This window comes from Pagrus major, chromosome 20, assembly GCF_040436345.1.
Source record: "Pagrus major chromosome 20, Pma_NU_1.0".
NCBI classification, from domain to species: Eukaryota; Metazoa; Chordata; class Actinopteri; order Spariformes; family Sparidae; genus Pagrus; species Pagrus major.
Window position 1 is genome coordinate 8,281,818 of NC_133234.1, and position 27,519 is coordinate 8,309,336.

A 27,519-nucleotide genomic window follows, 5' to 3' on the forward strand; every position below is an offset into this window, starting at 1 on the left:
CGCCTCCATCCACTCTTATATCTAATGGAAGTGAGACATCCAGCGGTGGACTGCCGGAACACACCTCAGAGCCCATCCCAAAAAAGTCTACAACTCTTTGAAAAGCCATGATCTCGAGCAAAACAGTACACACTTAGGTTATTTCCTTTAAAAAAAAATTAAAATGTCAGAGCATGGTATTAAGAAGGCCTATGCTTTCACAGGAGGCCACATTGTGCCGTTGACCTATATCCTGCAGGATTGTCCTTCATCACTGGTTCTTTCTCAGTAGATAGTGTCCACCAGACGTCTACGTTATTAGTTTATAAGGAGAAACATGAAGCCAGAGAAAGATTAATCTATACCTTGGGTATTTTTGTTTTATAGTATACTATCACTAGTTAATTTTAATTTGTAGGCCTATTCCCAACACACTATTGGGTTGATTTCATTGGCAATAAAACCCAATAAAATAAAATCAATAATCCAATGGTAATCCAACTGTCATATACAAACAACACCAACATATCAATATAAAATTATAAAAATAGAAACATCAGTGTATTTCCCTTGGTTTACCTGTTCCTCTCTCGTCAGATTGTTTTTGATTATTTTTTCTAATCGTGACTTCTGTCTTTGTAAAATTATTGGGACATAAAATCGAAAACCTGATCGATGATCAGTGCGATTTGCTCGACTTCTAATGTCTGTCTGCTGAGACGGCCCAGAAACAATAAATTCATATTTAAAAAAAATATTAATTCATAAAGACAAAATGAAAAGCGAACTGTTAGGATTTGTTTTTTCTAATCGTGACTTGTGTCTTTGTAAAATTATTGGGACTTAAAATCGAAAACCTGATCGATGATCAGTGCGATTTGCTCGACTACTAATGTCTGTCTGCTGAGACGGCCCTGAAACAAAACGTCATATTTACGCGACACCAGGGTCAAGGCTTCTGCTGTTGACATCTCACCGGAGAACCACAGGACTAGCAGCTCGATAAAAATTGCGTCTTCAAACTCAGAAAAAGATGTCAACTGCCATGAACTTCGGGTCGAAGAGTTTCAAACCTCGGGCTCCTGATAAAGGCTCGTTCCCTCTGGATCATTTCGGTAAGCTAACACACTCGTCTCACGCCACATCTCCTTTATGTTTAGCAGGGCAGCAAATAACACTGGGTGATTAAAAAACTGCCCCTCTTATCTCACAACATTCGACATTTTTGTTATATTTTACTCCAGATATATCTCGCTTTTACCTAGCAACTGCTAATTGAGCCCCTGTTTGTTTCTCCTGTTTATTAGCATTACATTCAAGTGACATTGGTAACCACACGTTTCTCAAAAAAGATGTATACTGTTTAAAAACCAAGAAAGTGGTTTAATAGCACTTGGTTTACAATCCAGATTTGATGAGTCTAAGTATAGTGGTTTTTGATCTGGGCCTGTTCTCGTGTGGTCTAGACATGAAAAAGCGGTGAAATAGCCCTTTTTTTTTGTATTTTGACAAATAGAATAAAGGTTTTTAGGGCAACAGGAGATAAATGATACAGTAAAAATAAATAAAAGTCAGGATTATCAAACGCTGCGATGTCCCCTCTCATATTGGAGTATTGGTTTCTTGAGGCTTTTTGATACTGAGCAGGTAGAACCACAGCAAATGGGTAGGAATAGAATAAAAATCAGTTTACCATGAGCAAGGTCAATAAGAAAAAATAATGTTAAAATGATCAAAACTTGTACAAGTGAATCCAAATTTAAAAGGCAATATTATTTGTTTTATTATTATTAGTGATATCTTGCACTTTGTTTATACGTATGTTTTTCCTGTTATACAAAATGAGTAGGGGGACATTCCTGGACAGGACATATCGTCACAATTTTATGGACAGATTATTTTTTTCATCCGTATGGTTCGGAAAGTGTTTGAGGATTCTCGGTAAACCTTCAGAGCAGCAGGAAGTGTCTTTTAACTACCTTCAGGTCGTTATGTGTTTGGAAAAACACATGCTCGACTCTTTTATTTCCTGATGGAAGAATTAGCGAGAAACAGCACAAAGTTGTTTTTTTAATCACACAAAGTAAAACACAATAGTTTGTGTGGTACAATAGAATCAAACTGACTTGGTGTGTGTTGTCAAAGAAATTATCTCGTGTGGTTACAACCAAGCCCTGCTCAGGTAAATAACAATATCTTAACAATAAATTAGAAATGTAGTAATATTTTCAATTACACCTTGAGGAATAATGTCTGAGTATATGCCAAGCTGCGACATATCTAAGCATAAACCTATATGGCTGGACCTTCATGCTGAAAGTGTCTTGTTGATATTCCAGGAGAGTGTAAAGCCTTCAAGGAGACGTTTATGAAATGCCTGAGGGACAACAGCTTCGACAACTCCAAGTGCCGACTGCAGTCCAAAGAATACCTGCAGTGCCGCATGGACAAGTAAGAAACCTCATCAGTCATACAGCTCACACTCCTCATACTCCCTAAATCTATTGACTGGAGGGTTTTTTTATACTGCTTCTCATCAGATCTGGATAATTCCCTTGTTCTCTTGTGTTTTCCAGTCAGCTGATGACCAAGGAGCCTATGGAGAAACTGGGATTCAGGGACCTGATAGATCCTCCTCCCAGCCAAGCAGACGGGGACACTAAACCCTGACCTGCTATAGTAACGCAGCTGCTGTTTCAAAACTGCAAGGATGGTGTTGCTGTGGACTTGAAGTGTCATACAGTTTGTTGGTAATGAGCTGACGGCACAAGTCCTGCAAAAGCATATTAAAGGCAAAGTGCTGTGAGAGTGAAGCTGAGGATGATGATTGCTTCAAAGACTTTGAAGATGCAGGAGCTTCAGGAAGACATTGTGCTGCATTGTGGCCTTAGTTTGAGGTTTCTGAGTACTAATTGTATCAACCCTTTGTGTACATAAGATAAAATGTATAATATATGGAGATGCTATTTTGGCATTCCAATAAATATTTTTTATTTAAAATAAACTGCGTAGATGTATTCATTTTTTTCTCCCCTGCTGGAAGCTCAACACATTACGTGCATTGTTTTTTCTTATTTTGAAGGACCAAGAGAGTAGATCCAGTAAAGAGCTGGCCACTATTTAAAAATGAATTAAAAAACGGTTGTTTTTTGGATTAAAACAAGTTCTGTTAGCTGATGATGGGCCAACTGAAGCTTTCTGAATCAGGCATTTGAGCTGCAAACATTAATTGTTTTAAAGCATTTGATGCAGTCACAATAGCGCCATCTGCTGGCAAATTCTTGGTATTACGTCTGCATGAAAAGACTAAAGGGTAACTCATTAAAGTGTGTTTACAGGTCTTGGAGGTGTGCAGGTCTTGCATATGTGAAACATTAGTATAAATCCTTTCATGGCTCCTGAGGAAGCTGCATATAATCTAACAAATTGCCTCCAGAGATGTCACTCAGTGGCTAATTGCATTGTGGGTAATGTGGGAACCAGGTTTTAATAAGGAAAAAAATCATGGAATAAAAAATGTGATCTCTCTGGTTCTGCTGTATTCATTTTGATCATTTGTTGTTAAACTCTAACAGAGTCCAACAGTGTTATAGGAATGCAGTGCTAGACCAGTGGACTGCATTTCACAGCCTGTTGCCTACATTACCCACAATGCAACTTAGCCACTGAGTGATATAACTGGAGGCAATTTATTAATTTACTCTACTCAATTTGATCTGTAAAACTGGTGGAGTTACCCTTTAAATCCACTATGAAAGAGGCAGGAATTAAAGTGGTCTTAACTGCTTTAATTCTTTTGTAGTTTAATGTAGTTTAACACTTTTGTCCAAAGCGACTTACAGTAATTCATACACTGATGGCGGTGGCTGCCATGCAGGGTGCCAACCAGCACATCAGGAGTGGTTCTGGGTTCAGTATCTTGCCCAAGGACACTTTGACATGCAGACTAGGGGAATCAAACCAGTGACCTTCCGATAACAAGATGCTGGCTCTACCCCTGAGCCACAGCCACTACACCTTTTATAGATGTAAAATTAACAGCAATTTTTTTCATGCTCTGATCATGTGTGTAGTTTATCAATTTGTTACATGCCAATGTGTCAAAATCACATTTCTGTATCTCTATATCAAATCTCATTTTCAATGACTCATCTTGAACTCAGAGGCAGTAAATGTATCTACTGTAATGTGACTTGGTGACCGGCTAACCTGGGCCATCATGTAAAACAGTAGGTTACATGTCCATTAGCTATAGACAGTGTTGGGAACAAGCAGTGCTTAGAGCTATTTGGATGTCAGCTGGCAAAAAAACACTGAAATTTGCAAAGAATATGTCTGCAGTGTAATTTATTTCTTTCACCAACATGAAGGAACACCCAGTGCAACAGCTGGCCTCACTTAAGTGTCTTTAATAATTATAATAATTTTGGACAACAATAGATATTTCACTTTGTTTGTTTAAGGCACGATACACTAAAAGGCCTCTTTTGCAGTGAAAATGTTAAAACTTCTGCATAATCTGTCATCTAAACATTGTTTACTAAACATAACACATTTATTATACTTTACTTAATGTCAAAATCCTCCACAGATTTTCAAGGTTTGTGTAAATAGCTATATATCCACAGTAACATAAGTTCAAAGTCATAGTTAATATCTTGGTATGTAATAAAAAACAAAGTAAATAGAACAAAGTTGTACATTAATTTTCCAAAATGTGTAAACGTGAAGATTTCTGCTCCGAAGGTCACGTTGCATCATCTTCATGTTGGCTGTTAAAGGCCTTTCAGAGTTGGTAGCAACATATCTGTCTCTGTGGAGAGAAACAAGTTAGCTTCATCGATGGAAAATTAGAAATGAATTCACATTGACCCATTCATGCTTTATCTGATTTGCCACATATGTTAAAAGGGCTATTGTTATTATGGGAGCAGGGAATATAGAACTACAATAAAATAAATAAAAAGGAATATAAATAAAAAAACAAATTTAAAAAAAATGTAAAACAGAATCTGTACCATGACATTAGCCTACCCTTTGTAACTTTTCAAATCTTGTTCTGAGCCATGTGGCTGCTGGATCCACACAGTGGTGTGTTTTGTTCACAGTGGTGAAACTGTACAGTTAAAAAGACAAATAAAAGACACAAACAATTATGTTTTCTTATTTAAAAAAATGCCGATCATAAAAACAATATTTTGGGGTAATGACATCCTGTAAAGAGCATTGTCATCAGTGTGTTCTAAGACATGAAAAAAGCACAGTAGCACAAAGGTCCATGAACATCATCTCCAAAATGATCATCGATCAGTGAGGTCCTGAAGGTGCAGCCAGACTGGACTTCTCTCTTTGCAGCTGTAAGTCTATGTGACGCCGCCTAGAAAGATTGAGCAACTTAAAACTGCTTCATAGTCATAGCTGATTCCTGGTTTGTCTGCTCATGACGAGCTTTGCACGACACTCCGTTTGGCACGCAACACCCGAACACAGACAGAAAATGAGACATATGTTTGAGCGAATACTTTTCCTTACATGAATGCGTGTATTCTACAGTGACGAAATGTGCTTTCTCTCTGTTCCATGCAGGAAACAATGGGTTCTTTAATGTGGGCCTTTGAGACTCTCATACAGCAGGAGGGAGTAGGTCCCGGACCCCTGGGCATGAGGTTGTAACACTGAGGACGCCCTGAAATGCAACACAAACACACAGAATGAACAGAAATACATTAGTAACATATGGAAACCCATTTCTGCTAGTTAGAGGTCATACTGATAACATTTTGATGCAGACAAATCATATTTTGAAAAATAATGAGCTCATAAAAAGATGCAAGTTAAAAGTATCTCATCCCCCTTAAAACATTATTGTGATTGTTCATTTATTTTTTAAATATTTTATATTGATTTTTATAAGTATAACAGACAGTCAGACAAATTGACTGTTTTGTTTATGTCTGGGTTAGAATTCCGACAGTTGGTTCCAGCTTCCAACAAGGTTTGTGGGCCAATAGTGTAACTCACGCTGTTTGTATCACGTGGCGTCTGTGTTTCATCAGCAATCGACAGTCTGCCCTAACATGAGCTAGCTAGTGTTAGCAATGTTAACGTCAGCTAGCAGGCCTTGATATATATATATATATATGTATATATATATATATGTATATATATATATATGTATATATATATATATATATATATATATATATATATATACATATATATATATATATATGTATATGGCAGCAATGGGCTTCCATAGTAACATTAGTAACACTGCCTGAGGGGAAAACATTCTATGCAGAAACGTTTTGATTTAGTGGATCAGAGTTTTTCAGAAGATGAATATAAACAGGGAAAGTAATTTTTTAATGTTTACATCGTCGTCTACCCGAATATCTCCCCATGCTCAAGTGTGTTTAGTCTGACAAGGACATTTATTTTCACCCTGCATCATTCGTGCAAATCTGACCACTGGACCCTGTGTGTTTATTTGCCACAAACTGCCCAATGTGCCGACTGTACGGGCGTTGACTCTAAGCTAGTTCAGCTCAGGCTGTGGGTGAACTCATCAGAAACTCTGGTTCTTCCTGTTATGCCTATTTGATCTCCTTCATCATTTAAATTAGATGAGTTGAAAATGATGACAGTGATAACTGCAGTGATACAATGGTATTAAATCATATCTGTGCCTTAATAAATACTATTTCACACTCAGTTTACTTTTCTCAGCTGTCCTTAAATCACTCTAGAGGTCACTAGTAGTGAAAGTTACACTCACCTTGTTCAGGGAGGATCAGCAGTATAGTTAAATACATGAGACGCACTCCAAACCTAACGGAGAAAGGCATGCTGGGCACAGTTATGATAACGAAGAGCCGATCCTGGAAACTCACTGAACAAACTTTGGTTGAATCATGTGTATGAGGACAGTTGTAAAGGCGGAGTGTTTGTTATAGAGGGAATGTGTGCTCAGGGAGATGAGATAAGATGATCTGCAGGGAGCCACAGCGCAGCTGCAGAGAGGGATGGCCAAAACATCTGGATTAGCTGTCCTAGGTCCTTAAGCCTGAGCTTAAACAATATGTAACCCACCCCCAAAATCAAAATAATAAAAATAAAGACCAAACCAGAAGGTGTTCTGTAGCCTGACATTTATTAGTAACAGATATGAGATCATTTGTCTCACTATCATTTATAATACATTGTACCAAATACTAGAGAGGATTTGTTTCCTCCAGACAGATGTGCCAAAGTACACTGGTAAATATCAAAACAGGTTGGGGTCGTTGAAAGTGCTTAAAGGATAAGTTTCCCTAAAAAAGAAAATTCAGTCATTATCTACTCACCCCCCATGCTGATGGAAGGTGGGGTGAAGCTTCGTAGTCCACAAAACATTTCTGGAGCTTCACAGCAAAACAGCATTGCGGCGTTCTCCTAAACATCTGATGTAGATGGGGACTTGTTTTAAAATGTCAGGCTCAGGCCTTACAGAGACTTGGATCAGGTCAGACAAGCTATATGGAAACATTTAAGTTTTTTGTTTTGTTTTGCTTTGAAGCTCCAGAAATGTTTTCTGGACTACGATTCTTTACCGTCACTTTCCATCAGCATCGGGATAAGTACATTATGTCAGAATTTTTATTTTTGGGTGAACATTTCCTTTAAAGCCCTCTGTTTTGTGTTCCACTTGCCCACGGGCCAGGCTGTAGGTAAGTTATAGTTTTACACACAGCTGATCTGGCTGACTCTTATAGGCACAACAGGGCTTTGAGCTGAATGCTCAAGCAAACCCGAACCGATCTTAACTCCTCATGTCTTAACCTAACCAACCCAACCAATGACAGAGCAGGGCAGGTCTTAGCAAGAATCACCCATATGAAGTCAAAGTATCTGCTATTAAATGTACTGAATGTATAAAAAGTAGTTTTCTGGCATTAAATGTACTCGAGCATCAAAAGTAGCAGTCAAAGTAAATTAGACATACAGTATATTTACATGTGTATTATAGACTATGTAATTACCCGCCTGGCCGATTATCAGATTCAATAATTAGCATTTTTCTGATTAGCAGATATAAAAATACAGTATTTGCCGCCAAAATGCAGTGGAATGGAAGTATAATGTGGCAGAAAGTGATAAAAACAAGTACAATAAGTACAAACACCTTTAAATTGTACTTAAGTTGAGCGATTGAGTAGATATACTTAGTTACATTCTTGACTGTTAATATTTCAGATTACTGTGTTGCTAACAACAAGCTAACCCACAAACAGCACTACATACACAGCACAGTTTAGGCTGAGGGGAATGTCAGTATTTGTATGACCTGATGATGCTGGATGACAAAAAAAAAATGAGGAGGGGACATGAAAGTGCGTATCAAAGTTCATGGAAATCCCTCCCGTAATTGTTGTGAAATCGCGGACTATAAGTCGGGACTGACCGACGTTGCTATCTCTAGAGCCACACCAAAAAGCATGTGTCTATTATGAGACAACCAGAACACATGACTATCCAACAACCATGTCTGAAACAGTTTGGAAGACTTATGACTTTCAGAAGTCTGGTGAAATCTTCAGTCCTATTTTGAGTTACCGACTAAAACATTTTAAATTAATCTAAAAGTGATTTAAAACTTTACAAGGTATCGAGACATCGCTTGCTGCAGACATTAAGGCTTTTTTATTCAGTATTTTCCTTGACATCTATGAGAGATTTATACCCTAATATAAACTGTGAATACATTATTGGGACAGAGACAACAATGGTTAAAAAGATCGTAAAGATTCTTACAAAAATATTATTAACATAACAAAATGTACCTATAAACAGAGAAAGTTGATAATTTGCTCTACATTATTAGAGAAACAAAGAAGAAGACAGTGTCAACATTTCTGTGTAGAAGGTCGTGATGTGCTGTCCTTGGTGTGGCTGTCGAAAACCCGTCAGAGGATTATGCAACATATTCCTCTCTGGGGAGAAGAATTGAAGTTAAAAGTCCCATATTGTAGGAATTAAAATGTCTTTATTTATGCTGCATTTGATTTGAAGTCAAAACCTTGAGTTCCTAAATACTAAGAAGTAAGACAAGATAACTCACAACAGACTGTGTTACGGCATAAACTCATCAAGAGTATTTGTATTTGTAAACTGATAGATTAAAGAGGAAAAAAAATAAATCTAAAAATGAAAACAAAATTTGGACTTACTTGTTCTAATCTCTTGAGTCTTTGGGGGATCCACCAGGCTCCTGGGTCCACACAAAAATCACGTTCCTTAGTGCGAAGGCTGTAGGGTTGAAAAGACCAAAAGAACCCAACATTACAGCCAATCATCAGTCATGTGCAAGTGAAGTGCTCATTTAATGGCCTTCTATGTATGCATGCTGAGATTATTGTCAGAAAACTAATCCATCACTTGCGTAAATACTATTTTTTCAATCACTTTATTTAATAATCATCGTACACACTCTTTTTGTGATCTCTTCGGAAGTAGAATAATCTCAGTTTCCTTCCAGACATTTGGATGAGCCCTATTAATTAGACATTGATTTCAAAGATGACACAATGGAGTAATAACAGGGTTGACTAAAGGTTTGAGCATTTTGCTTATCCATGCCAGGGGAGACTTGTGACATAATTAATCCCATAACTTCCATTTCTCTGTTCGGCAGTTTTTGTCCTCTGTAACCCCTTTCCAAATCAATGTGTGTGATAGTGAGCCATCGCTGCATTGCATGCCACCTCTTCATGTATCAACTTTACTCTTGAAGGCAACGTTATTTAACTTTTCTACCTTAAAATAACAGCTTCAAAATCATGTTGATGGTACAGTGTCTTGTAGTAGAGTGAATGGTGTCTCTATCACTTGTTTCTGCACTATGTACCTTCAGTGAGAGCGTAGGATCACAGTGTTACATACATGTTTACTTTAAGATACAAGTTTTCAACACATAACATTGTTATGTTATAACAATCATTATGAGTTCCATCCCTCTAGCCATGGAGCACTTTTCCGCCTCACAGTACATTTTTTAAAATGCCCATCTGCTATTTCTATGAACACTTTCATAAATATGTCCGAGTGCTAATTCAGGATGTTCTTCATTGCACACAACCAACCAGTCTATTTGTTCTACTTCATTTACAAACACTTCCTTACATAAGTGTTTATACGATCTTCTAAGGATGTCCTTATTAACTCCTTTAGGGGTTTTGGTCTTCCTCGACAAATCAAACAAATTATGATCATTTAATCAGACTAGGCTAGGGAGACATCACCTCCTGACTTAGCAAACAAACATTAACTATTCCAATTTGCTAGCCCAGCTAAATTTCTCCTGGCATAAGCCGCACATTCAGCACACATGCACAAAAGTGATACTGATCTTCTCATCTAACTCTGAAAGAAAGCCAATAAGAGTCTTTCCCAGCATGTCAAGCTATCACTGTTGTGCCAAAGTTTCTCTCTCGCTCATATTATTCTTTGTTGTCTGCTCATGATCAGCTGTGTCGGCTAGGTGACACCGCCTAACACACCATGAGATAATGGACACCAGATAAAGCTTGTGTTAGTGTAATCTACTACCCTATACTTACATATAAGCATGTACTTTACAGCCCGGAATTGTGTGCTCCTTTTGTTCAAAGCAGGAGGTGACAGGTTGGTTAATGGTGGCTTTTGAGACATTCGTACAGCAGGTGGGAGCAGGTCCTGGACTTCTGGGCCGAGCCATGAAACACTGAGGATGCACTGCAATGAACAGAGCAACAAATGTTTTTAAGTCGTGGCAGAGATTAATATTCTTTCAGGACAGCTATATAGAGCAAAAATCTGTTAAATGTTGCTAGTTTTATTTCCCGCCAAAAGTTACATTTTCAGTATTCATAAAGAAATAAAAATAGAAGTCTTGAGTAGCAGTTAGGAATAAAGGTATACCATTGTAATTAGTGAGTTGTAGAGGTGCCAGTAGGCCAATTTAAATGGAGCCAGGCTAGCTTTCAGCTAGTTCGTGCTAAGCTAAGCTAACCAGGCTGCTAGCCGTGGCATCATATTGACTGTACAGTACAGACATGAGAGTGGTATTGATCTTCTCTGCCAACTCAGAGCAATAAGGTGAATAAACACGTCCTACAAAATGTTGAAACGAACCCTAATTAGCCATCATATAAAGCAACTGTTGATCAGAAATACCCACCACCACACATCAGCAGGTGTTCTCAATGCTCCCGCACTCCAAAGCAAGACAAAATGTTTTTTTCCTTGTATGTATATATTTTTCTCTGTGGAAGCCTGCACCCACTAACTAGTACAGTGCAGCTGCTAGCCTGTATCAGATATCCTTCAGCAGCATCAGATCTTCATTTGCCTCAAAGATCTTAAATATAAAGATGAAGGGCACTCCAAAATGCAAAGAAACAAAAAAAGCCTTCTCTAATAACATTCAATACAAAATGATAATTTCCTGTGCCCAAAATATTAACTTTTAGGAATAAGTGATACAACTTTCCTTTCGTCAGTGACCAGTGTATTATCCAATTTATATTCAGTTCAGTTCTAAAAGTCATTAGTAGTTGTAAACACACCTTGTGCGATGAGGAAAAGCAGCATGGTTAAAAGCACAACAGTCTGTCCACAGCGAATGGAGAAAGGCATCCTGGGTCTCAATATGACAGCTATGCAGTAGATATCTGGTTATAGCGAATAATTGAGAGTCTTATCCAGAACTCTCACTGGTCCACTCCTCGTAGTAAACAGTAATGCTCTGATCAGCAAGAAGAAACCTCCTTGGTATAAATGAGTCAAGCTTGTGGTAACACACACCCCCTCATTCCAGAGAAAGAGGAACAAGACACGTGTCATTTTTTTTTAATGGTTAACCAATTATTTTTTAAGTATCTTTTCTCCCTATGGGGATTTTAAAAAAAATGTCTGTAGCTGGATTCATTGTCTTCAGTACTTGTGTGATGGGATGAAGTCACTGAGAGACACATTAATCGAAGTCACAAGCAAACTAACAGATCGAGGCAGCGGCTCCCGCGTGCCGCTGAGATAAAATTAGTCAATGGAGTCTGGCAGCTTTTAAGAAAGCAATATAATGGTTTCAGTTCCCCATCAGAAGGGTGTAATGGCTGGGTAAAGCAGTGACAATATTCTAAATAAAGTGTACACTTCAGCTGATTTTGATTTGATTAATGACACAAAATGAAGTTAAACATCTAAGACTTTCCGTGCTCAGAAAAGGCTTATTATGCTCACATTTTTAGCAGAAATATATATTAAAATCTGTGTAAGTGAGCACTTCTTTATAAGTTAATCCATCCATGTAGCATATAAAGATTCTGACTGAACAACACGATTATTATAATGTCCAAAATTGAATTAAATATTAATTTGACTACCATACGCCATAACTGTCTCAACTGTTGTTTCTGAGAATTTGGCGGTACATCCAACTGGCCTCACATCCGGCTTCTTCACTTGCAAGATTGTCTGAGACAAGCCACCCAGACAGCTGTAGCAACAGTTGGATTGCAACACTAAAGAATACATGCACGACTGGCTCAGGCGAAGCCTATCTGCGTCATCCGCACCAGGGTCTTGACCTGACTGCTGTTCATTACTGGAACCAACTTGAGTGGGCAAACGCTCACCTTGAAGCAACGGCCTCTTTGGAGAAGCGTTCGCTTGTCAGAGGAATCCTGGTTTTCACTGTACCAGGCTGACAGCAGATACCATGAAGAGATCCAGAGGCCCATTGTTATGCATTTCATCCTCCGTCATCAGCTTGTGTTGCATTATTATGCACGGCCCCATGTAACAAGGATCCCCAACCCCCGGACCAGCCTTTTATTGTGACCAGTCCGAAGCCCACCTGTGTAATAATCATGCTGTTCAATCAGCATCTTGATATGCCACACTGTAGGCTTGCATCATCATCTGCTTTTGATTTGCCCAAAACAAAACAATAACATACTGAGCACTCCTTTTTGGACTGTATTACCCTTTTTATTTTGTATATGATTATGTCATATGATCTTCTTAATAATTTAAATTTAGTGAATTTAAAATGACCAAAGGTTTTCAGATGACAGTGATATAGCTGCAATGATTCGTTTTTTTTCACTTACTGTAAATACATATACAATACAGCGACAACAGTGGTCAAAACTCTTTATTAGGTTAGAAGACAGTAAAAATCCATACAAAGATATTATTACCATATCTAAATGAACCTATAAGCAGAGAAAGTTGATAATTTGCTCTAAATTATTAGAAAACAAGAGGAAAACATTGTCAAGATTTCTGCGTAGAAGGTCGTGATGCATTATCTTCAGTGTGGCTGTTGAACACCCGTCAGAGGATTTGGCACTGTATTCCTCTCTGGGGGAGAAGAATTTAAGGTGAAAGTCCCATATTGTAGGAATTAAAATGTTTATTTATACTGTATCTGATTTGAAGTCAAAAGCTTGAGTTCCTAAATACTTACTAAGAAGTAAGACAAACAAAACTCCCAACAGACTGTATTACCACATAAACTCATCAAGAGCATTTCTTAGAGAGAACTGATAGAAATTAAGGAGGAAAAAACAAAATATAAAAATGAAAACAAATATTGTGATATCATGAACAGGTTGTGAAATTGGACTTACTTGTTCTAATCTCTTGAGTCTTTGGGGGATCCACAAGGCTCCTGGGTCCACACACAAATCCTTTGTCTCAGTGCGAAACCTTTAGGGTTGAAAAGACAGGAAAGAATAAAAAATCAAACAAAGCAAAAACAGTATGTAGACCTATAGCAAGAACAGAAAAGACTTCTTTTTTTTTTATCAAATATGATCAATGTGCCTTAAACAAAAATATCTACAATAACAAAATGGTGAATTTAGTAGATGTCACAAAGGTCTGTGTTAATTTAAGGATCCCCATTAGAAGCACATGGATGTGACTCTTGTCTTCCTGGGGTCCCGAACATGAAAATACAATATTGACATGCAATTACAAAGTATTTAAACAATGCAGCTCCCACTTGTTATCCATGCTTGTTAGCCAATATGACGTTGTTACCTCCTTTCAGGATTTTGGTCTTTCTCGACAAAGCAACCAAATTATGATCACGTAATCCAACTGGGCTACTAGGGAGACCAGAACAGTGTTCCCAAGAGATGTTGAAAAAAAGGTCTAGACATATAGAAGAAGTAGCTATTTCCCCACTGCTACCAATCTTCATGAGAAGCATCACCTCCAGACTTAGCAAACAAACATTACCTAGCAAATAAGCTAGCCCAGCCAAATTTCTTCCATCATAAGCCACACATTTAGCACACATACGAAAGTGGTATTGATCTTCTCATCTAACTCTCTGAAAAAAAGCCAGTAAGTATATATCCCAGCATGTCAAAATATCACTGTTGTGCCAAAGTTTCTCTTTCGTTCATATTTTTCTTTGTTGTCTGCTCATGATCAGCTGTGTTGGCTAGGTGTCGCCGCCTAACACACCATGAGATAATGGACACAACATGAAGCTTTTGTGAATGTAATCTACTACCCTATACTTACATATAAGCATGTACTCTACAGCCCGGAATTGAGTTCTCCTTTTGTTCAAAGCAGGCGGTGACAGGTTCGTTAAAGACGCCCTTTGAGGCTGCCATACAGCAGTCGGGAACAGGTCCTGGTTGTCCGTGCGCGACCTTGTTAGAAATCACTGCAATGCACAGAACAACAGCCATACTATTATAAAGTCTAGGAATAGGAAAATATTCTTTCATGACAGCTTTTTATTAAGAGCGAAAATCTGTTAAGTGTTGCTAGTTTGATTCCCTGCCAAAGTTAGATTTTAGTATTTATGAAGAAGAACAAACAAACAAAATGTGAGAGTGGTTTTGATCTTCTCATATAACTCTCAGCAATAAAGTCAATTAACATATTTCCCAAAATGCTGAACAAACCTTTACTGACAATCTTTTAAAGCAATTATGGGACCAGAACACCAACACCCAGTGCCTCGACAGAAAAACTTAGCCTAGCCTACATCTGTTCTCACCTGTTAACTAGTACAGTGTGAAATCATAGGCTTGATATCGTAATATCACAGACTACTCTGAAATGCAAAGGAATAAAAAACTTTCTCCATTTATTATACAATACAAAATTAAAACTTGCTTTTCCTAAAATATTAACATTTCAGAATAAGAGATACAACTTTCTTTTCATCACTGATGAGTGTATTATTCAATTTCTATACAATACAATTCAATAGATTCTCCTAATCATTTAAATTACACATCAAGAACTCTAAAAGTCATATTAGTCTTTAACACACCTTGTGCATGGAGGAAAGGCAGCATGGTCAAACACAAAAGTGTCGGGCCACAGCGAATGGAGAAAGGCATCCTGGGTCCCAATATGACAGTGAGTGAATAATTAATAGCGTTATTCTGAACACTCACTGGTCCAACCCTTGGTGTGAACAGTGATGCTCTGTCTTGCAAGAAGAAACCTCCTTGGTATAAATGAGGTGAAAGAGTGCACTGTCACTCCAAAGAAAGAGGAACAAGAGTGTGTGAGTCACTGAGAGACACTGGGCAATGATCCCAAAGGTCACAAAGCGTTCACCAAGATCGTTTTTTTTTAACAAATTTCTGCTCAGAATAATAATAATATATAAGGGGATAAGTTGCATTTATATTTTTATAGAGTATATGTTTTGCTGCTGACCATTAGCTTCCTTCTGCTTTTATTTCTGCTGCTTCTCCAAACTGGGGGCGTGCTGACTGCCAACTACTGTAGGCGTTACATTGACCATGGATAAGTACCTGATATGACCCCACTTCAAAAACCCAACTAACCTTTTAAGTAACAGGTGAATCATATATTTTCGTAAAATGTACAACTGTTAATCTCTCACACTGCAGACACTTGTAAACTCATTAAAGAGTAAAATAATAACGGAAATGTAAATGTTGCTTTGTGTCAAAAGGTAATGACAGGTAATTAATGTGTAATAAGCTGTTAGTTAATGCTTATCACTGTATCAACTAATATTAATGGCATATATTGTTAACAGTTAATTAACTGTTATTGTAGACTCTCACTGGTAAACACTTGCAGTAAACAGTGATGCTCTGACTTGCAAGAAGAAACTTCCTTGGTTACAAACGAGGTGAGTTTGAAGGGTCAAACACACACTCATTCCAGAGAAAGAGGAACAACACAAACACTTAGTCTTTTTGTTTTTTTGAGAGGCTACCCAATTATTTTGTGATGTTTTCTCCCTATAAGGATAACAAATATAACTGAAGGTAGATATATTGTCTTCAGTAATTGCGCGATGTGTTGAAGTCACTGAAAGACACTGTTTTGGTTTGGATTTACCAAAGTCACACAATCACACAAACAAACAGGTCAAGGCCGCGGCAGAGCAGCAACTCCAATGTCCGGCTGAGATAAAATTATTGTTTTTGTCAAAGGAGTCTGGTGGCCTGACAGCAGCCGACATAATGGTTTCAGTTCCACGTTGAAAAAGGTCTGAAGGCAAGATAAAAGAGTGAACATGTCTCACACCTTTTGTGTAAGAAAAAACAAAAGTCTTGAAGTCATGAAAAGTATTGCGTTTATATTTTTGTTGAGTACATTGCTTCGGCTCCGACACCAGTACTCTGACTGCTTCTACAAACTGGGTGGGTGCCGACTGCTATCAACTGTAGGTGATACATTGACTGTAGATATGACCCTACTTCAAAAAACCTGAACTAATCCTTGAGACAAATGTAGTTTTCAATGTATAGCTGAGGAATACCTGATTCTTTCACACTGCAGTAAACTCATAAAGAGTAAAATATTAACTGAAATGTAAATGTCACTTGAGGTCAAAATCAGCAAAGAAGGATGACAGAGAGCAGAGACCTGAGAGCCCAACACCCAAACCCACAAAGGTCTAGATGGGCCGGCTCGCCAGAAAAATTACGAAGGTGAAGCCGCCAAGGTAAACAGCATTTTTATTCACATTACTTTTTTTTTGTGTTGGCATTAGATGTATAGAGGAACATCACAACATGTTAGGTGTATTTAACACAATTAAAAGTAACAGACAAACAGTCAGGCACAGCACAGAACTTTTTTCAGTTTTGTGAGTAGATTATTTGTAGTGCAGTTTTTGCTGCTTTTTCTCAAATATCTTAAAATAACAGTGCAAGATTATGACATGGTGTCAGACCCTACTGCTGAGATAAAAATAAATTACTCTATTTGTCAATGGAGTCACTGCCAGAAAGGCCTGACTGCAAGGTAAAATAAGTGAAAATATTAGAAATAGTCACTTTAACTGTCTGCGATGAGCTGGCGACTCATCCAGGGATATACCCTGGCCTCCGCCCTATGTGAACTGGATTTGGCCCCAGTAACCCGCAATCCCCTGAAAGGGGCGATAAAGCGGCAACATCTCCGCGACCCTCACGGAAAAGCGGTAGATAATGAACTGAACTGAACTGAATGAACACTTTAACTGATGGCTAAGATTTACTCAACAAAAACACTTTTTTGCTCCCATTTCTCATTCAAACCAATATTCAAATGACGTGATCCGGCCCACACCAGACAGACTGGCCCAAATTCAGAATTGGGCCAGTTCTGATGTATTGGGTTCGCTCTTGGCTGACGTGGTCATGTTATGGCTCAGATTTGGAAAACAGGAGTGGAGCCACCCAAATACCATCATTCCATGCGGTATGTGTATGTGTGTATGTGCTATTTCATTCAGTATTTTCTTCACTGTGAATACATTATCAGCACAGAGAAAACAATGATCAAAACTCTTTATTAGTTTAGAAGACAGTAACGATTCATGCAAAGATATTATTGACATATCTAACATGTTTGACATGTCAACATTTCTGCGTAGAAGCTCTTGATGCATTATCTTCAGTGTGGCTGTTGAACACCCGTCAGACGATTTGGCAACGTATTCCTCTCTGGGGGAGAAGAATTTTTGTTAAAAGTCCCATATTGTAGGAATTAAAATGTCTTTATTTGTGCTGTATCTGATTTGAAGTCAAAACCTGGACTTACTTCCTCTAATCTGTTGAGTCTTCGGGGGATCCACCAGGCTCCTGGGTCCACACACCAATCATTTGTCTCAGTGCGAAAGCTTTAGGGTCGAAAAGACAGTAAAGAGTAAAAAACAAGCAAAACAAAAACAGTATGTAGGCCTATAGCAAGAACAGAAAAAAGAAAGAAATTATCAAATATGACATAAACAAATATCAACAGTAGCAAAATGGTGAATTTAGGCCCACAAAGTAGATGATACAGATGTTTATGTTTATTTAAGGATCCCCATTAGAAGCAAATGGATGAGCACATTTAGCAAATGTACAAGAAAGTGGTATTGATCTTCTCATCTAACTCTGAAAGAAAGCCAATAAGTGTCTTTCCCAGCATGTCAAACTATCACTGTTGTGCCAAAGTTTCTCTTTCGTTCATATTATTCTTTGTTGTTTGCTCATGATCAGCTGTGTCGGCTAGGTGACACCGTCTAACACACCATGAGATAATGGACACAAGATGAAGCTTTTGTGAATGGAATCTACTACCCTATACTTACATATAAGCATGTACTCTACAACCCGGAATTGTGTTCTCCTTTTGTTCAAAGCAGGCGATGACGGGTTTGTTAATGGTGCCTTTTGAGACTTCCACACAGCAGGGGGGACCAAGTATTGGGATTATGCCCAGACTCTTGGAAACCTGAGGGACCACTGCAATGCACAGAACAACAGAGAATACTATTATTAAGTCTAGGAATAGGAACAAATTCTTTCGGGACAGCTTTATTTTTAAGAGTAAAAATCTGTTAAATGTTGCTAGTTTGATTGAATTTGAAGTTAAATTTGAGTATTTACGAAGAAAAACAAATATAAGGCTTAAATAGCACTTCTGATACAGATATAACCTGTTAATAAGTGAGTTGTACAGACATGAGAGTGTCTCAGCAACTCTCAGCAATAAGTGAATAAACATATTTCCCAAAATGCTGAACAAACCCTTGCTAACAATCTTTTAAAGCAATTGTGGGACCAGAACACCCACACCCAGTGCCTCGACAGAAAAACTTAGCCTAGCCTACATCTGTTCTTGACCCTTAGCTAGTACAGTGCAGCTGAAAGCCTGTAGAAGACCAAATATCCTACAGCAGAATCAGATCTTTATTTGCCTCAAAGGTCATAGGTTAAATATCGTAATATCACAAGCTACTCCAAAATGCAAAGAAATATAAAAGCTTAGTCCATTATTATACAATACAAAATGAAACTAACTTCCTGTTCCTAAAATATTAACTCTTCAGAATAAGAGATACAACTTTGTTTTCATCACTGATGAGTGTATTATTCAATTTCTATGCAATACAATTCAATAGATTCTCCTAATCATTTAAGTTACACATCAAGGACTCTAAAAGTCATATTAGTCATTAACACACCTTGTGCATGGAGGAAAGGCAGTATGGTCAAACACAAAAGTGTCGGGCCACAGCGAATGGAGAAAGGCATCCTGGGTCCCAATATGACAGTGAGTGAATAATTAATAGCGTTATTCTGAACACTCACTGGTCCAACCCTTGGTGTGAACAGTGATGCTCTGTCTTGCAAGAAGAAACCTCCTTGGTATAAATGAGGTGAGCATGAGGGAAAGAGTGCACCGTCAGAGAAAGAGGAACAAGAGTGTGTGATGTGTTGAAGTCACTGAGAGACACATTCATCGAAGTCACTGAATAACACAAACAAACTAACAGATGGAGGCTCCTGTGTCTGGTGGGTATGAATTTGACAGGTGGTCAATTCATACATATTGCACCATTTAAAATGACAATGAGTTTTTTTTAGGTGGCTAAAGTACACTCAACAAAATATAGACAACCAGTTTGTACTGCAGATAGTGTGTATGGTCTTGTGTTGGCGAGTGGTTTGCTAATTTCAATGTTGATGATGGGCATAACAGGGTGCCCATGGTGGTCATCAGGTTATGTTACAGGCAGGCAGAAGCTATGGAGAACAAACACAGGAGCATCTTATTGATGTCAATGTGAATTCACAGATGAGGCCCATTGTCGTGCATTTCATCCACCGCCATCACCTCATGTTGCATCATAATGCACGGCCCCATGTCGCAATGATACCAAAGGTCCTAACGTGTTCACCAACATCGAGTTTGACAAATTTCTTCTGCTTTTACTTCTGCTTCTCCTCCAAACTGGGGGCGTGCTGACTGCAATCTACTGTAGGCGTTACACTGACCATGGATAAGTACCTGATTTAACCCCACTTTAAAAGACCCGAACTAACCCTTTAAGCAACAGGTGAATCATTTATTTTCAGAAAATGTATAACTGATAATCTCTCACATTGCAGTATCTGGTCATTGTGAATAATTAAGAGCCTTATTCTAGACTCTTACTGGTAAACACTTGCAGTAAACAGTGATGCTCTGACTTGCAAGAAGAAACTTCCTTTATTACAAATGAGGTGAGCTTGAAGGGTCAAACACACACTCATTCCAGAGAAAGAGGAACAAGACAAACACTTTTATTTTTTGGGTGACTACTCAATTATTTTGTGATTATCTTTTCTCCCTATAGGGATAAAACATATATCTGTAGGTAGATATATTGTCTCTAGTGATTGTGAGATGTGTTGAAGTCACTGAGAGACACTGTTTTAAAGGGTTGGTTTGGATTCACCAAAGTCACACAATCACACAAACAAACAGGTCGAGGCCGCAGCAGAGCAGCAACTCCCATGTCATGCTGAGATAAAATCATCGTTTTTTGCAATGGAGCCTGGTGGCTTTAAAGAAAGCAACACAATGACTGCAGTTCCACATTTGAAAAGGTCTGATGGCAAGACAGAAGAGTGAAAATATGTCACACCTTCTGTGTGAACAAAAAAAGTCTCAGATCTTTAACTTCAAGTCATGAAAAGTGTTGCATTTATATATTTTTGCTTTGGCTCCTACACCAGTACTCCTGCTGCTTCTACAAACTGGGTGGGGGCTGCTATCCGACTGCTATCAACTGTAGATAAAACATTGACTGTAGATATGAACCCACTTCAAAAAACCTGAACTAACCCTTGAGGCAAATGGTGTTTTAAATGTATGGCTGAGGAATATCTGATTCTCTCACACTGCAGTAAACTCATTAAAGAGTAAAATAATAACTGAAATGTAAATGTCACTCGAGGTCATAATCAGCAAAGGATGACAGAGAGCAGAGACCTAAGAGCCCAACACCCAAACCCACAAAGCTCTGGATTTGGGCCGGCTCGCCAGAAATGTTATGAAGGTGAAGCCATCAAGAAACATCACAACATGTTAGGTGTTTTTGCTGCTTTTTCTCAAATATCTTAAAATAATAGTGCAAGATTATGACATGGTGTCAGACCCTGCTGAGATAAAAAAAAGAATGACTGTTTTTGTCAATGGAGTCTGGTGGCTTTGAAGAAAGCAGCTTAATGGCTTCAGTTCTCTGCCAGAAAGGCCTGACTGCAAGGTAAGGCAGTGAAAATATTAAAAAAGGTCACTTTATCTGATGGCTAAGATTTACTCAACAAAAACACTTTTTTGCTCCCATTTCTCACTCAAACCAAAATCTGGCGTACGTCTAACAATGCGCAATTTCCTTTTATAAATCCCAAATCAACCTGGAAATGTGCACACATGGATCTGCCTCCTATACCGCCCTCTCCACACCCACATTCAACCATAAATGGTCAATGCAAAGTGCCTCATGAATGTTAATGCCTGGAAATGAGCCGCTGATCGATGGTTCTTTACAGTGAATCATGGGCACGGCGAGAGAAAAGACAAAGAAAATACATATTTCTGGCACAGAGAACGAGGTGTATACCACAGTATTCATGTGTACAGTGATCAGACTGACTGTTCCACTTGACAAAATGATCAGTGTTATCCCAAACCCCCACCCGATGATAATTTGGTCATCGAACAGTCCGGGCTTCTCTGCTGCACTCCAGGGGAGGGAATGTGATGGTGAGAGAGGCCTGAGGAAATGTGATTTCAGATTTGAGTTGGCTTATATCTTTTACAATTTAGTTTCTGGTTGCTGGTTTGGTTTATGATAATGTGGATCATTAAATAACATTTGCTATGAAGTGAAATCAATTGTGAGATGTATTATTATGCACAGAATGCCTCTCATGTTTAATTTCTACTATCTGCTTCAATTCAGCACCTCACCATTCGTGTCGCCAATTCCCCTCGCCTCCAAAATGTTCGTAGGCATGGGTCAGAGTTTGCTTACAGCGTGCATTCTCCCATCAAGTTTGTTTCTATAGATCACAACATTTGCGTGGGAAGTGGCGCACGCCTCTTTCAAGCCCAATTCTGTGCGTAGGCAAGCTTTATAAATGAGAGCCCTGATCTGGCCCACACCAGACAGATTCAGAAGATTCAGATTCAAATTTGGACCAGTTCTGGTTTATTCGGTTCACTCTTGGCTGACATGTGGTCATGGTATGGCTCAGATTTTGGACAACAGGAGTGGGCCGCCCAAGTGCCATCATTCCATGCGGTATGTGGGCTGCATTATCTGGGACATTGCTACCAAGAAGCAGACATGGCCATTATGAAAATGATGTAAAGACTTTTTTAATGACATTTTCATTACTATCATGGAGTCCTATTTTAATTTACCAATTAAACATTTAAATGTATTTAAGTAATTTTAAAACTGTACCAGGTGTCAAGATATTATGTGCTCCAGACATTAAAGATATTTTATTCATGTATACTGTAAATACATTAATACACAGCACAGAGACAACGATGGTCAAAAATCTTTATTAGCTTGGAAGACAATAAAAATCCATACAAAGATATTATTACCATATCTAAATGTACCTATAAGCAGAGAAAGTTGATAATTCGCTCTAAATTATTAGAAAACAAGTGGAAAAAAGTGTCAACATTTCTGCGTAGATGGTCATAATGCATTATCTTCAGTGTGGCTGTTGAACACCCGTCAGATGATATGGCAACGTACTCCTCTCTGTGGGAGAAGAATTAAAGGTAAAAGTCCCATATTGTAGGGAGGAAATTTTCTTTATTTATGCTGTATCTGATTTGAAGTCAAAACCTGGACTTACTTGCTCTAATCTCTTGAGTCTTCGGGTGATCCACCAGGCTCCTGGGTCCACACACCAATCGTTTGTCTCAGTGCGAAAGCTTCAGGGTTGAAAAGACAGGAAAGAGTAAAAAAACAAGCAAAACAAAAACAGTATGTAGACCAATAGCAAGAACAATAAAAAGGAAAACATGTATCAAATATGATCAATGTGCCTTAAACACAAAAATATCTACAGTAACAAAATGGTGAATTTAGGCCCACAAAGTAGATGATACAGATGTTTATGTTTATTTAAGGATCCCCATTAGAAGCACAAGGCTGTGCCTCTTGTCTTCCTGGGGTCCTCAACATAAAAATACAATACCGACATGCAATAAGAAAGCACGAAGTCTATTTAAACATCACAGCTCCCACTTGTTATCGATGCTTGTTAGTCAAGATGACGTTGTTACCTCCTTTCAAGATTTTGGTCTTCCTCGACAAACCAACCGAATCATGATCACGTAATCCAACTGGGCTACTAGGGAGACCAGAACAGTGTTCCCAAGAGTTGTTGAAAACAAGGTCTAGACATGTACGAGAAGAAGCTATTTCCCCACTGCTACCAATCTTCATGCTATGCATCACCTCCTGACTTAGCAAACAAACAGTACCTAGCAAATAAGCTAGCCCAGCTAACCTTATCCTGGCTTTAGTCACACATTTAGCACACATACACAAAAGCGGTATTGATATTCTCATCTAACTCTCTGAAATAAAGCCAATAAGTGTCTTTCCAAGCATGTCAAACTATCACTGTTGTGCCAAAGATTCTCTTTCGTTCACATTATTCTTTGTTGTCTGCTCATGATCAGCTGTGTTGGCTAGGTGACACCGCCTAACACACCATGAGATAATGGACACAACATGAAGCTTTTGTGAGTGTAATCTACTACCCTATACTTACATATAAGCATGTACTCTACAGCCCGGAATTGAGTTCTCCTTTTGTTCAAAGCAGGCGGTGACAGGTTCGTTAAAGACGCCCTTTGAGGCTGCCATACAGCAGTCGGGAGCAGATCCTGTTCGTCCATACTTGCCCTGGGCACATGGAGAGATCACTGCAATGCACAGAACAACATCAATACTATTATTAAATCTAGGAATAGGAAAAAGTTCTTTCAGGACAGCTTTACTTATAAGAGTAAAAATCTGTTAAATGTTCCTAGTTTGATTCCCCGCCAAAGTTAAATTTGAGTATTTACGAAGAAAAACAAAGAGAAGGCTTAAATAGCACTTCTGATACAGATATAACCTGTTAATTAGTGAGTTGTACAGACATGAGAGTGGTTTTGATCTTCTCATATAACTCTCAGCAATAAGTGAATAAACATAGTTCCCAAAGTGCTGAACAAACCCTAACCATCAATCTTTAAAAGCAATTGTGGGAGCAGAACACCAACACCCAGTGCCTCGACAGAAAAACTTAGCCTAGCCTACATCTGTTCTCACCCGTTAACTAGTACAGTTGATACTACAGCTAATAGCCTGTAGAAGACCAAATATCCTACAGCAGCATCAGATCTTCATTTGCCTCAAAGGTCATAGGCTAAAAATTGTGATATCACAAGCTACTCCAAAATGCAAATAAATATAAAAACGTCCTCTATTATTATACAATACAAAATTGAAACTTCCTGTGCCTAAAATATTAACTTTTTTCGGAATAAGAGATACAACTTTCTTTTCATCACTGATGAGTGTATTATTCAATTTCTATACAATGCAACTCAATAGATTCTCCTAATCATTTAAGTTACATATCAAGGACTCTAAAAGTCATTATTAGTCATTAACACACCTTGTACAAGGAGCAAAGGCAGCATGGTTAAACACCCACGTGTCGGGCCACAGCGAATGGAGAAAGGCATCCTGGGTCCTGGGTGAGTGAATAATTAATAGCGTTATTCTGAACACTCACTGGTCCAACCCTTGGCGTAAACAGTGATGCTCTGTCTTGCAAGAAGAAACCTCCTTGGTATAAATGAGGTGAGAGAGTGCACTGTCACTCCAGAGAAAGAGGAACAAGAGTGTGTGATGTGTTGAAGTCACTGAGAGACACATTCAGCGAAGTCACTGAATAACACAAACAAACTAATTGATCAAGGCAGTGGCCTTTTTAGGCAGGCATAAACTATGGACATCAAACCCAGGATTTTTTTGATGTCAATGTGAATTCACAGATGAGGCCCATTGTCGTGCATTTCATCCGCTGCAATGATAAACATTAACTAACATTTAATTGACAGTACTCTGACTGCTTCTTCCAAACTGGGTGGGTGCTGACTGCTTTAAACTGTATGTAATACATTGACTGTAGATATGACCCCACTTCAAAGAACCTGAACTAACCCTTGCAGCAAATGGTGAACCATGTACACTGCTCAAAAATTATCACAGCATAACACCTAGTCAGTTAAACTTCAGGGATTTCAATCTGCCCATTTAGGAAGCACAAGTGATTGTGAATCAATTTCACCTGCTTTGGTGCAAATGAAAGTGACAACAGGTGCCATGGAGAGGCAAAAGCAAGACAACCCCCAAAAAGGGAATGGTCAATGGAGTCTGGTTGCTTTGAAGAAAGCAGCATAAAGGCTTCAGTTCCCTGCCAGAAAGGCCTGACTGCAAGGTAAAATAGGTGAAAATATTAGAAATAGTCACTTTAACTGATGGCTAAGATTTACTCAACAAAAACACTTTTTTGCTCCCATTTCTCATTCAACCCAATATTTAAATGACATGATCCGGCCCACACCAGACAGATTCAGCAGATTTAAAATTTAGAATGGGGCCAGTTCTGATTTATTGGGTTCGCTCTTGGCTGACGTGGTCATGTTAGGGCTCAGATTTGGAAAACAGGAGTGGAGCCACCCAAATACCATCATTCTATGCAGTATGTGTGTATGTGCTATTTCATTCAGTATTTTCTTCACTGTAAATACATTATCAGCACAGAGAAAACAATGGTCAAAACTCTTTATTAGTTTAGAAGACAGTAACGATTCATGCATAGATATTATTGACATATCTAACATGTTTAACATGTCAACATTTCTGCGTAGAAGGTCGTGATGCATTATCTTCAGTGTGGCTGTTGAACACCCATCAGATGATTTGGCAACGTATTCCTCTCTGTGGGAGAAGAATTTTAGTTAAAAGTGCCATATTGTAGGAATTAAAATGTCTTTATTTGTGCTGTATCTGATTTCAGTCAAAACCTTGAGTTCCTCAATATTTACTAAGAAGTGAGAGAAAAAAACTCCCAACAGACTGTATTATGGCATAAACTCATCAAGAGGATTTGTTAGAGAGAAATGATAGAAATTAAGGAGGAAAAATTGAAATGTAAAAATGAAAACAAGTATTGTGATATCATGAACAAGTTGTGAAATTGGACTTACTTGTTCTAATCTCTTGAGTCTTCGGGGGATCCACCAGGCTCCTGGGTCCACACAAAATTCATTGTTGTTCTCAGTGTGAAAGCTTTAGGGTTGAAAAGACAGGAAAGATTAAAAAATGACACATTTCTAGTCACCTGCTCACTTCTGCCTGCCAAGTCAACCAGCCACCCCCACCTAATCAAACCAGCTCTGCTCACCTGGTCTCACAGCTGCTCCCGATCACCTGTTAACCCAGTATATATACCCCAGCCTCACTGATACTCTGTTCCTTGTTTCCATGTTTCCTTATTGCGCTTGTGTTTTTGCTAACGGGACTTTTATTTCTCCTATGTACCCGCCAACCATCCACCACGTGAGCTCTTATGAAATCATCACTAAGCTATCCTGCTGTCTCACCTTTTCTTCTGCATTTGGGTCCAACCCCTGTTGCTCACTTACCAGACGTTACACCAAGTGCCAAACGAGCTGCTCTATTTTGAGCAACCTGCAGCTTTTTCTGGTCGGATTTTGAAGCTGATGACCAGATTACAGGGCGGTATTCTAGGTGAGACAGGATCGGTCAATGAATGAGTGATTTGATTATTGTGGGAGGGATGATTCCTCTTCCCATCTTAATGACTACATTATTTATATATTCAGACCAGGATAGTGAGCTATCAGGAGTTACACCCGGAAGTTTTAATGTGTTTACTTGTTTAATATTATTGGTGCCTATTGCCAGTTTTCTAAACCCACTTGTATACTGTATGTCTCTCAGGGCTTTAGCTGGAGAACCAGTTAAATCTTGGTCCGATATTGTGGCACTGTACGAAGTGGAGTCATCAGCATACATTGATGTTTTTTGCGTACACTGGCAGGTCATTGGTGAAGATGGAATATAACAAAGTCCCCAGGCAGCTGCCTTGTGGAGTCCCACGTAGCATCAGATCTTAGTTTGCCTCAAAGGTCATAGGTTAA

At 38.6% G+C, this 27,519-nt stretch overlaps 1 protein-coding gene and 3 long non-coding RNA genes across 4 annotated transcripts; 1 reads left to right on the plus strand and 3 right to left on the minus strand.

Annotated features, from left to right (window-relative positions):
- Positions 1-930: 930 nt before the first annotated feature.
- Positions 931-2,845, plus strand: cox19 (cytochrome c oxidase assembly factor COX19). Its single transcript, XM_073489909.1, has 3 exons — positions 931-1,094; positions 2,319-2,430; positions 2,556-2,845. Exons 1-3 carry the CDS (start codon positions 1,013-1,015, stop codon positions 2,647-2,649), a joined length of 288 nt encoding a protein of 95 aa, XP_073346010.1. The 5' UTR covers positions 931-1,012; the 3' UTR covers positions 2,650-2,845.
- Positions 2,846-4,309: 1,464 nt separating this feature from the next.
- LOC141015414 (uncharacterized) lies at positions 4,310-6,922 on the minus strand. Its single transcript, XR_012180557.1, has 4 exons — positions 6,758-6,922; positions 5,512-5,665; positions 5,014-5,095; positions 4,310-4,792 (listed from the first exon to the last, which is right to left on the minus strand). It is a non-coding gene; the product is annotated as an uncharacterized lncRNA (long non-coding RNA).
- A 6,213-nt stretch (positions 6,923-13,135) lies between these two features.
- LOC141015054 (uncharacterized) lies at positions 13,136-15,416 on the minus strand. The gene is made up of 4 exons (XR_012180535.1): positions 15,305-15,416; positions 14,539-14,686; positions 13,632-13,710; positions 13,136-13,362 (listed from the first exon to the last, which is right to left on the minus strand). It is a non-coding gene; the product is annotated as an uncharacterized lncRNA (long non-coding RNA).
- Positions 15,417-22,962: 7,546 nt separating this feature from the next.
- Positions 22,963-24,192, minus strand: LOC141015134 (uncharacterized). The gene is made up of 3 exons (XR_012180542.1): positions 24,069-24,192; positions 23,142-23,220; positions 22,963-23,044 (listed from the first exon to the last, which is right to left on the minus strand). It is a non-coding gene; the product is annotated as an uncharacterized lncRNA (long non-coding RNA).
- Positions 24,193-27,519: the final 3,327 nt, after the last annotated feature.

Bases quoted from the DNA above. Each gene is read 5' to 3' on its own strand.
- cox19 (XM_073489909.1), top strand. From the start codon at position 1,013: ATGTCAACTGCCATGAACTTCGGGTCGAAGAGTTTCAAACCTCGGGCT. The intron at 1,095-2,318 runs GTAAGCTAACAC...TTGATATTCCAG, and splicing joins GTTCCCTCTGGATCATTTCG to GAGAGTGTAAAGCCTTCAAG. The intron at 2,431-2,555 runs GTAAGAAACCTC...TGTGTTTTCCAG, and splicing joins CTGCAGTGCCGCATGGACAA to TCAGCTGATGACCAAGGAGC.